This window comes from Periplaneta americana, chromosome 3, assembly GCF_040183065.1.
Source record: "Periplaneta americana isolate PAMFEO1 chromosome 3, P.americana_PAMFEO1_priV1, whole genome shotgun sequence".
NCBI lineage: Eukaryota > Metazoa > Arthropoda > Insecta > Blattodea > Blattidae > Periplaneta > Periplaneta americana.
Genome location: NC_091119.1, coordinates 162,816,516 through 162,829,097, shown reverse-complemented (window position 1 = coordinate 162,829,097; position 12,582 = coordinate 162,816,516). Strand labels below are relative to the sequence as shown.

The 12,582-nt window shown below is 35.4% G+C and overlaps 1 protein-coding gene across 6 annotated transcripts in view; it reads right to left on the bottom strand.

The window, feature by feature from the left end:
• Positions 1-12,582, bottom strand: part of LOC138696794 (receptor-type tyrosine-protein phosphatase H-like) — a 157,112-nt gene that overhangs the window by 21,355 nt on the left and 123,175 nt on the right. For all 6 annotated transcript variants that reach the window (XM_069822198.1, XM_069822197.1, XM_069822200.1 and 3 more), the window contains 4 exons: positions 12,068-12,164; positions 7,845-8,074; positions 3,566-3,642; positions 613-747 (listed from right to left, as the gene is read on the bottom strand). In XM_069822198.1, the coding sequence (XP_069678299.1) occupies positions 613-747; positions 3,566-3,642; positions 7,845-8,074; positions 12,068-12,164 (539 nt within the window). The remainder of the gene's footprint in view (positions 1-612; positions 748-3,565; positions 3,643-7,844; positions 8,075-12,067; positions 12,165-12,582) is intronic.

The window sequence follows — 12,582 nt, the reverse complement described above, 5'->3', positions numbered from 1 at the left end:
AAAGATGCCTAAAAAACCTATTGATTACCCTACTAAAAAAATTGTTTTTAGAATTTAAAGTCTTGAAAATACATCAAATTTATATCAATGAATTATTAAATTTTAAACAAAAAAAAAAAATCACACATATTTCAGATCATATAATTACTCACAAACACAAAACCAAATGCATAGATCCAATTCGTCTGTTTGAACCCAAGTGTTTAACGAGTACTGCTTTCAACCATATAGGCCCTAGAATTTATAACAAATTAATAAAGAAATACCTACGTTTATTTACCTCTAACGGTATGAAATTAAAAAATTTATGTAAATATGTTATGAGTAATTATAACTTTTTAGATGTTATTTTGTTTTAATTTATGCATGTAAATTTATTATGTAACAAATCCTCCCCGAGCACAGGAACAATCTCTTTCAGGGGAGTGCTAGAATTTTGTAAATTTATAATTTCTTTGTATTGTATTTTTCTGGCAACAAACAATGAATAATAATTTGAGACAAAGTACCCCATAATTCTGAATTCAATATACAGTAAAATGGAAAGCAGTTATTGACACATTACAGTAAAAATATAAATAACAAATTTAAACCACTTTCATTATAACTCACTCTTTCTTGTTCTACAAGATTTGTAACCATAACAATAACACGGACATCATGTTGAAACACCATACGCCAAAAGTCCATAGTAGTGTCTTCTGTTGGTCCTTGTGCAGCAATGTATTCAATATCATCATTGTATCCCTGAAACATGACCGACCACTCAAAAATAATACTACTGTATTTATAACCATAACATAACTTTAGTATGTACGAAGTTACACCAGTACCCTAAATTTAGAGTACAAAGACAATACTAAAAAAAACTGTTGTTTAAAATTGTGCAAACTTAATTGTATGTCCGTAAAAACAAACTCACTATTTGTCATATCATACGATACATAGCTAAATTTTCCATGGGTTTTTTAATACACTGAAATCAATCAAATTTTCTTTTGTCAAGTGATGTCGACCAGAAATCAAATTTTCTTACAAATCCGAAGATTTTATCTCTGGCTGTTATTACAATAACATATTGGCCTTGCAAACTACTACTCAAAATGTTTAAATGTTCGAAAAATATAAAAGCAAGGAAGGTAAGTCTAAGAAGTCAAAGAAAATTGGAAAATAGGTTTGCATATTCTGATTTCTCCCTTGCAGGTACCAGTACGTGGGTGGTATCCACTGGTTTTGAATAAAATTATCGTTGTTTTCGATTTTACAGTAATTTGTATTTTTTTATATGGAATTGAGTAAAAGTATGATAATTGGAGGTTGCAAAAAATGTCTTACCCAAAAGTGGGTCACGCCTTGAAAAAGTTTGAGAACCACCTTGCGGTGAAAACACACATCTGCATCTATAGTCGCGATGCTGTTATTCCTGGCGTGACTCCTCCTCTTTGCTTACGTCTTAGGAAGTGAAGGCTCTATAAAGTCTAGGTAGGTAGTATCGTTCGCCATTTTTGTTCTTTCGTTGCCAAGCTACCATACAAGGAATCTATTTGCCACACCGTTAAACATTATCATGTCGTAGCGCCTATGATAATAAATCAAACGCACTGTAATTCAGCAAATAATTGAGCGGCAAATAACGTTTTCGTGTGCTTTCTGCGTACGCCAATGAAAGAGCCAAAATGGCGGGCGATTATATTAAGTATTTATCGAGCCTTAAGAAATGAATAACGTCTTCCTCAGCAAATCACATGACGCACATGTTTAAATGTAGCCGACCTGCAACGCGATTGGCTGCAGGAAATTAGAGCGACGGGACTATAACTTCTAAGCAAATTGAAAAGATTATCAAGTCGCCTGCACTTCAAGTTCGGACAAACAATGTTTCACTCTAGTTAGAAACCAAGTTGTTTATAATCAGTTGTTAAACGTGATCAACTGATCATGCTGTGAATACAATACACATTAGCAACATTTGTGTGTGATACCTAAGTGAAAACTGAGTCACTGGGAACAAGAAAATCACAGGAAATTCTTCCTCGTAGTCATCCAGAGCAAGACTACAATATACAAAATCGTAAACAAAACAGAAAGTGGCATGCTTATTTTAGAAACAAAATGAATACTGTGATCTTAGGTAATAAAAGAGAGAAATCTCTCTCCAGATTTCACACTGTATGCCTTTTCCACGTAGAGAAATTTAAAAGACAAAGTGTATAACTGTAAGTTCCGCACTTTAGAAGAAATGGATGACATTATTAGAAGAGAAGTTTCTCCAGCACCTTTTCAGAAACTGTTATGAAATAAATGAGTAATATTATTAACTACTGGTATTAGCAAAAATATGATTTCATGTACTTTTTTATCAAGAGTTGCCGTACATTTCACAGGCAGGTTTATGGCCATTTTTAAACTACAAAATAGCTTTTAAACAGGACACCCCCCCCCAAAAAGCGAGAGAGAGAAAGAGAGATTTTTTTTTTTTTTTTTTTAGTAGGTTATTTTACGACGCTTTATCAACATCTTTGGTTATTTAGCGTCTGAATGAGATGAAAGTGATAATGCCGGTGAAATGAGTCCGAGGTCCAACACCGAAAGTTACCCAGCATTTGCTCATATTGGGTTGAGGGAAAACCCCGGAAAAAACCTCAACCAGGTAACTTGCCCCGACCGGGAATCGAACCCGGGCCACCTGGTTTCGCGGCTAGACGTGCTAACCGTTACTCCACAGGCGTGGACAAGAGAGATTTAAAGTATGTCAGAGACAAAGCTGAATACATAATTAATGTACGGTATTTTCTTAATAAAATGTAAACAAAAAATAAAATCTGACAAATAGACATATAGAGACTGTTTTTCTTATAAGTAAACTTCTGTCACAAGTTTTGTTACGTCCATAATTGGCCTCACAGTAAGTAATTAGCACTAATGTTCTTAATTTTTATTTCACAGATTTGTGCAGTTATCTTTACATTTAGGAAAATTTAACATTTATATGCCAAAAATGTCTTTGTTGTAATTTTTGATACACTGTTTAAAACCTTCATGGGAGAACAAGAACTGAAATGAACCCAAGTAAAAGTGTCCTTTATACGTCTATATTGCTCCCCAGAAATGCCAGCATTTGTACTGAGACTCTTACAGCATCACCCCAATAATACAACTGATAAGTATGGCCCAAATGCTTGATATTTCCAAACTTTCACACGTCTGGAGTTGCATTATTCCGGACATTTATTTATGAATAGTTGATCCATTTTTGTTGATTATAAGATTAAATTACCTTAGGGATAACAGCATAATCTTTTTTGAGAGTTGTTATTGATAAATGGGTTTGCGACCTTGATGTTGGGTTAAGATTTGGGCAAATATTTGAATTCCCGGATTCTCTGGTAAAATCTGGATGGGGGATAACCTTGCTAAATCTACAAAGTCATCAATATTTTCCACATCAGCGTCTCAAAAGATTTGTAAACTTTTCTCACAATTACAAAATGTAACTGATGAATTTCTGATGTTTTTATCTGTAACCTCTGCTCTGATACTTTTTTTTAAATGTAGTACTATGTACCTTAATGAAAGATGCATTAATGTAGTGGGATGTTGGATCTCCATCAATCACATCCAGTGTTACTCTCGTAGCATCATCTGAAATAAGTTAAAATTGATTAAATTAAAACTCTATCATTAATTTCATATAATTGTCAATGTGACAGTGGTGTATATAAGTAATTGAAAAATAAATTTATTCAAGAAAGATTGTACTTATTCATATTACTGCAAATGAAATACAAATTTTTAAAAACAACATTGTCTATGCCTTCTGTAAAAAAATTTTTACAACATTCTTGTACAGACCTAGAAACAAAATTTGGGCCACCTGAATTTTCCAAGTTCCAGTTATAACATACTGTGCATGCTCAGTATATAACTGGAACTTGCATATGTACAGTAGTGGCAAAAAAAACCGGACCAACCCTTGTAGCTGAATTCAGAGCTGTGTTCACTCCAGAGCACGATAGACTGGTAACTAAGACTTTCGTGGTTCGAATCCTGCCTGGGAAGGAAACTTTTTTTTGTTCCTTATTCAAATTTATTCCCAATACTTTTCGATTGCAGCGATATTTTACTACTTAATTAAGGAACTATTAGAGCTGTTCAAAAATTTAAATATTTGGGGTCATATATTGATGATTTAGGGAGTTGTAATTCCGAAATAGATAGTAGATTGGTGCAAGCAAGAAAAGCCATAAGGATGTTGATTTTATTTTTTTTATTTTATTGGGTTATTTTACGACGCTGTATCAACATCTAAGGCTATTTAGCGTCTGAATGAAATGAAGGTGATAATGCCGGTGAAATGACTCCCGAGGTCCAGCACCGAAAGTTACCCAGCATTTGCTCGTATTGGGTTGAGGGAAAACCCTGGAAAAAACCTCAACCAGGTAACTTGCCCCGACCGGGATTCGAACCCGGGCCACCTGGTTTCGCGGCCAGACGCTCTAACCGTTACTCCACAGGTGTGGACATAAGGATGTTGAATGGAGTACTGTGGAGTAGGACGATATTGAATGACACCAAGAAGAGGATCTTGACGGCGATTGTGGAAAGTATAATGACATATGGTGCAGAGGGGTGGACGTTGGTAGAAAGTAAAAAATCTAAGATTTTGGCAGTGGAAATGGATGGAATACGACGTAGCGCCAGAGTTTCCAGATTAGAAAGAAGGAGAAATGAAGAAGTAAGACGGATGATGGATATGGAGGAGACAGTGATGGACAGAATTGAGAGACGAACTCTTCAATGGTATGGACATGTCAGAAGATTGGAGGAAAGTAGGTGGCCTAAAACTCTTTTGGAATGGTCACCTCATGGTAGAAGGAAGCGGGATAGACCAAGAACAACCTGGAGAGGACAGATCCATAGATTGATGAGTGACAGGTCTTTGGAAGGAGATGAATGGTTCGACCGGGAAGATTGGCAGATGGGAATACAGGGTAACCACTGAAAAATAGTGGAGAAGCCCTCAAAAGTAAAAGTAAGTAATTAACTTATTATTCCCAGAACATGAATTTTACCAGCTTATTTTCTAATAGCTTTCGAAATGGGCTACGTCAGCAGTCAAAACTACAACAATTTCAATAGATTACTCACTATCTTGTGAATGCGGGCGTGGCATGTGCAGCGGCTCATTTCAGTGACTTTGATTATTCAGTCGGTCTGGTTTTTTTTGCCACTAGTGTATATACATATCTATTTTGAATAAACTTTATTTATTCAGCTTCCTCCAAGTAGAGACTGACTAAAAGACAAAGCTTACCATAAAACTGTTTTTATACTGTTTATTATACTCTGCAATTTTTCTGATTACTGAATTTCTGTATGCACTACAACTAGAAAAAAAAGTCCAATAAACATGAGTTCTAAAATTAATAGCTTTTACAGAAAACGTACTTTAAAACTGGTGACAGGTAAATAAGGTCACACATTCTACCCAGTAGAATAACTGGTTCTCAGTATCTCTGTTTTGTAGCAAACCAATGCCTGTCTACAAATGTGGTTTATGCATGACGGAGCACCAGCCCATTACCATAACAGAGTCAGACAACATCCAACACGGATATTTCGGATATTTAATCTTTGATGGATTGGACGAGAAGGTCCTGTACCATGGCCTGTTAGTTCCCCAGATCTTAATCCCTGAACTTTTGGTTATGGGAACATCTGAAAGCCTTAGTGTATGCAACACCCATTGAAAATCCTCAAACACTATAGGAGCGTTTTTTCAATGCCTGTCAGCAGGGAGCGAATTAAGATTTCTGTTGAGGGGAGGATAGAATCCTAGACAGAGAATACCATACATAAAATTATTATTATCCTCATTCGATATGCCTCAACGCTTGGTTCTACAGAGTTTTTTGTCTTGCATCTTGATTATAATAATAATAATAATAATAATAATAATAATAATAATAATAATAATAATAATAATAATAATATCTATGAGCATGTTTAAGATAAGATGTGTAATTCCTAAGTTATTGATTGTTGTCAGCTTGCTGGTGATAATACATGAATATTATAAAGTATACTCGTATTAAAACAATTACATTTTGTGAAGGAGGGATAGAAGTTATCCCTGGTAGGGATGTTAATATGAATTTATGAGAGGGGGATAACTTTCCAACAGGGAGAAACCTCCCCCCCCCATTCCCACCCCGTTAATTCGCACCCTGCTTGTCAGTATATCAGAGACCAACCAAAGATGTCCGAAAGGTTGTGTCGTTACCTAAGACGTCGAGCACGAGGATGTGTTATGATGAATGGAAGTCACATCCAGTATCTGCTATTAACAATTAAGTTCTAATAACTCGGAAGATATTAATTTCAGAATACATGCTTATTAGACTTTTTATAAACTGTTTTGATGAGTTCTACCACCTCTTAAAAGATTATATCCTTTTTTTGAACACCCTGTATACTTATATGCGTCACATTATTATTGTAAAAGATTACTGGAACGGCAATGTGGAATCACTTTCCCTTTTTATGTTAGTCCAGTGGTAAACTTTAAACATTTTAAAATCATACTTTAAACTGACAAAATATTACAATTTTACACTGCTTAATTACATTCGTTCTTCCGGAATACACTTTGACAATCTATTTAAATATTTCTTCCTACAGAGATTTTATAATTATAGGCCAATTACAACTTAAGGTTGTTTGAGAATAAGGTTCTTAAGAAAATATTTGGGACTAAGAGGGATGAAGTTACAGGAGAATGGAGAAATTTACACAATGCAGAACTGCACGCATTGTATTCTTCACCTGACATAATTAGGAACATAAAATCCAGACGTTTGAGATGGGCAGGACATGTAGCACGTATGGGCGAATCCAGAAATGCATATAGAGTGTTAGTTGGGAGGCCGGAGGGAAAAAGACCTTTGGGGAGGCCGAGACGTAGGTGGGAAGATAATATTAAAATGGATTTGAGGGAGGTGGGATATGATGGTAGAGACTGGATTAATCTTGCTCAGGATAGGGACCAATGGCGGGCTTATGTGAGGGCGGCAATGAACCTCCGGGTTCTTTAAAAGCCAGTCAGTAAGTAAGGCCAATCACAACTATAGCAACATACACACTGACTTGAAAATAAACCAGAAACTTAACACCCTCGAACAATATTAAATTTATAAACATACATAAACACACCCACATCACATCCTGAACACTCAATTAAATTTCAAAACACACACCCTTTTCGACACAATCATGAACACACCTCACTATAACAGGAAACTATAAGACAGCGTCGGATCTTCACTAGGCTTTGGACAATGAAGGATACCACTTCGAAACTAGTCAGCCAGGTAATTTGCAAAAGTTAACACAGTAATGATATCATAAGTTATTCAGTCATTAATCAATCCATTTGAAGTCAGTTTTATTTTTTTTATTGTTAAAAAAAATATGGTTTATTTAATGATGCTCGCAACTGCAGAGATTATATCAGCATCGCTGGTGTGTCGGAATTTTGTCCCGCAGGAGTTCTTTTACATGCCAGTAAATCTACTGACATGAGCCTGTCGCATTTAAACACACTTAAATACCATCAATCTGGGTCGGGATCGAACCCGCAACCTCGAGCACAGAAGGCCAGCGTTATACCGATTATGCTACCCAGGCCAACTGTGTTTTATTGTTATTCTCCAGAAACAAGTCATATAAATAACAAATAAAGCACTGCAACACTGAAAAGAAATCTATGCCAAGATGGTCATGATAAAATATTTCAGCATTTCTGAAAGAGAAGGGATAAAAAGTAGTAAAGATGTAGAACTCACATGGTAGTATATTGACATATCTGTTCTTTCTTTTATTCGCAGGCAATTTTCCATTATCAAATGTGTTAGATGTTTCTATGTCAACACTCAGAGTTTTCAGCAACTGGTATTCGTTGTCAAGTCTGGTTGGTATTTCCAACATTCGAGTACAATATTCTGGAAACTTCCTCACCAGAACTGGCTGAGGTCGAACTGTAGTTTGTTTAGCACCTGAGAAAAACTTCGGTGGCCTGTTAAAATGAAAAATAGTTATTATATACAGAAACAACGTCCACAAATTTTATGTTCAAAGAATCAAAATCTGTTCAAATTACATCATAATTCTACCCATTAGACTGGCAAAATTGGCAATTAGAAAACCTAATACATGTACAGACTAAGAGTTACCATAATCTGAAACGAACATTTATTTTATGGAAGTAATTTAGGACACAGCTATGGAAATTCTGACTAAAAATAAGGCAGATGTTAAATATTTAATTTAAAATGACCACTTAACAATTACTAGTATCGTCCAAAATAATTATAAAAATATACTGATTCTTTTATATAATATTAGTTCTATTTAGTTTCTGTTGGTGAACATTACTAAATATTTTGTAGTCCAGTATAAAAGTGAATGAATGCAAGGTCTGAGGTAAAAGGAGTGCCATTTACTGGTAGATATTTGGTCCCCCAACTAAACAATAGTATAAACATATCGCTATATCATAAGTACAAGCATATTTGTTCACTACTGGTACTAGCTTTCGTTGTGTGGCCCATAAAACAGTAGCAAACGAAATTTTTGGGCAGTCACTCATTATTATCACTAATTCTTATTATGGTACATTAAAAATTAAAATTAAATACATAGCTTTATTTAAAAATGTTCTGCACCAAATTTTCTATTGTTTAGAGTTCCCTGAGTCAAGACATATCACCTTCTTTTCTTCTGCTTTTGTCCTACACGCTTTCAATTCTCTCACTTTTCTAACAAGATTATGTAGTACTGTACGAAGAATGAGAACTTTGACATCTGGAAAATTCTCTGCAAACCTCTTTTATACTTGTAGGGCAGTGTTAGTGAGTATCAGTACATAACAAACATAAACAGTCGCTGTTCTAATATGCATTCCAGTCACATGATAATCACAAAATAAATTCTAAGCAGACAGCATATTGAATTGTCTCAATCTGGCAGATAGAAATAATTGTTCTGTGACCCTACTGTACTGAAGTTTACCTATGAAACCAGTTCACGCTCGGTAGGTTGTTCGCAAGTGATTCTTGATTAACTTCAGTTTATTGAACCTACATTCACCAAAAGCTACAATAATACGTAGAGTGACGAAAAGTCTTAACTTCGATGGAAACATAATTACTATTTCAATAATATTCATATTTATTGTCATCATACAGCTTTCAGGTAGTGGTTTCCCTCACATTTCCGCATACGGTCCACCACTACCTTGCTTACATTCCATCATATATCCTTTATATTTCTCTTATCATCTATGTCTCCCCAAATCTTCCAATTATCTAAAGTTTAACCCTGCTTCTGTCTATTTCCTCCTCCATCCTTTCTGATGTACAGTATTTACAACTCTTAACCTTCTTTGTCTTCCCTAAATACAATTCCCGAATGCTATGCAATACTGTCCACCTTACTCTTATATAGAAACATTCTCGTCTACATCTACTCCTCCATCTCTACTACTATCATTGTCATCTTTCATTACTGTTATCCTTACTTTTATGTTTATCTTAAAAAACCTTTTTATCTCTGACTAGTATTCACTAATATTTCTGCTATCTCATCTACTTTATCTTATTATATTATTTGTCTCAATTATTAATGCAATGTTCTAATATTTGTGATACCTCCTTGCTATTTCTTGTTCGATTCACTTATCACTTTTTCACTTTAATGGATAACTTTTACGGTTCACTCTCACTACTTGCACTCACTTTCTACCTCCTCACTTCCCATATTTTCCTTCTCAATTACATCAAACCCTACCTATTATTTACATACTATCTCCTACTCTTATTAGTCTCACTACCATATTGCTTTTCTTCTCTCTAATTTACTCTATTCATCTTCTATTAACACTTCATTACTTGTTCCTCTATATTATTCACAGTTCCACTTCAGTTACACTAATTGATCTAATACATTTTTGACCGCATCTAATGCCTCAGACTAAGTCAGATCTCTCCTCTAGTTCACTTGTTACACTTCACACGTCTTAGTTTGCACTTCCTTGTTTCTTTAACTATCACATAACTCGCTGAATTTTTATACAAGTTTCATCTAGTTTTTCGCACATCTTTTTTAGTTCCCTCTCAATATCACCCACGGTTGCTGGCCTTTGATCATCTGCGCTCTCGTTGTCTGTTGTATTCTCGACTTCTTTCTTCTCTTAGTCGCAGTCCCTTACGTAACTTACACTCGGACTTGCACTCGCAAAGACTCCTTTCCTTATACTCTCCATATTTCCCTTAGATGATTCTCCTATTATTCCCAACCCTGGACTCCTCTCCTTCTCTCTCCTTCTTCTTACCTCTATTATCCTCTCACTTGATTCATAACCATCAGTAGCTCCCCCTTCTTCACTAGACTCATTCATCATCACACAACTTAAACCATTCTTTCTCTTATCACTCGCATACTTCTTTCCCGCTGTAGCCTTTATGCCACTCTTCTTTGAAGTGTGCTTCTCACTGTCTGCTAGCTTGGTAGAATTTTGCTTGGTGTTCCGTTTTTGCTCCCTGGTTCAATGTCTTCTTTCTGCGTTTGTCGCCTTCTTGCTCCGACTCCTGATTCATCATTTTTCACTCCATGCTTCACATCACGTTCGGATTGTAACAGCTGTTTCGTCCCATTACTCGGTATTAAATCAAACCATTGCTTTACCAACATTTCTTGGCTTTCCACATTGTGCTTTGCGAAATTTTTATTCTCTTTAGTTTGTACCTTGCACATCTCCTGATCCACTACATATTCTACATTAACTCCAATGTTATCCTTCAAAGTCGGTTGCTCTGTTCACTTGATTTCATTCTCCTCTCCTGCTTTCGATTCCCACTGCGCGTGTTTGTCAGTCTGCCTCTGATGTTTCTCTGCCACGTTATTTAATCAAAAATTCGGATGATTTACGTTCTTCTCACAAAACTCCAGGTCATAGTATCTCCCGCTGACTTTCAGTTTGTCTTCATATATCCTTATTTCTAGCTGCTTTTATGAACGGTATCAGTGATTTGCGTCTGCTTCTTGTTTCATAGTTTACGTCTTTTTCAACCATTAATTTCGTCATTCTTAATTTTCTTAAGTTCCTTAAGATAACTTCTCTTGTTCTCATGCTTACGAATGATATTAAAATAGGTCTGAATTTTCCTTTCCCAATTCTATAAGTCTGTTCAATATGGCCCACTCTCACATCGATACCAAAAATCTTATCGCACACGTTACATACAGTCTCATATGTATCCATTTCATATTCATGACCCTCTTCTTCCACCCTGAAGAATATTAAATTCTTCTTTCTTTTGCTTATCTTCATAATATTTGATTTTCTCTTTCATTTGCTCATTATCCCGTACCAGATAATCGATCTTCGCACTGATGTCTTCCATTTTGCACTTCCAGCTTTCTGATGTTATATCCACTTGATTCTTCGAGTTTCCTGTACTGTTCTGCATTTGTAGTCCTCCATTCCTAACTTCATTTCTCCCCTTCTTTATCACTTCTCGTTGTAGCACTTTTTCCATTTTATATTGTAACTTCTGCTCAATCACTCGCTCATAGGTCAATGCCTCTCTACACTGTTCGGTCTCCGCTTCTTCAGCACACGTCCATACTCGGCTAAAACTCGCTGATGACTCATTTCAATAATATGTGATTTAACAGAATTCATCTTTCAGGTAAAAAACAAGTTTTGTGAATATTCTATTTTCTGTCTTTCTCTTTCTATCTAAAAATCGAGCTCGCACCCACCCCCACCCCCAACTCGCTCGAGTTAAACCTTCTCCACAATGAGAGCTCCTGAGCAACAGAAATGAAGTCAAATGTCTCAATTTTTGGATGCCAGAGAATGATTTTTGTGTGTAACCAATTGCATATTAAATGATTTCATTCAGGTATGTCTGTTGAATAACAGTTCAAGAAAATAAATTATGAACCAAGGAATGATAATATCATTCGAACAATCACCATCATGAAAGATGCTTGACAGACTTACCACACTAAAGCTCCCTTCCGATACGAGACATACAGCAATGCAAAGATTCCCAATGCTACCACAGCCAGCAGAATACCAACGATCATTCCAACTGGAACTGAAAAAAAATAAATGACGGTAAATTTATTTAAATATAAAGTAAATATAACTCCTAAAAAACTAATCTCATCTGAAATTCGCGATATTATATTTAGGTAACACAGATTTCACATGAAAAGAATTCGGGATATAATTTTATCGTTTACCGTGTGTCTTTTTACGGTATTTATCGCTAACCGCAAAAGTATCTAGGTAATTAAATTATATTTTCATTCAACATCTTCTCTTACCTTACATGTAATAATTAAGCCCTGGCATTTTGAATCTGAAGTAGCTACCGTACTAAAATTAGGTTTCAGGATATAGATTTTTAAAATGTATGTACAGATTTCATGCCAATAATACAAAGCGTGATATGAAAATAGTAATATCTACATCTATTGACAATGTAGCCAGTGAAAGCAATCAAATTATCA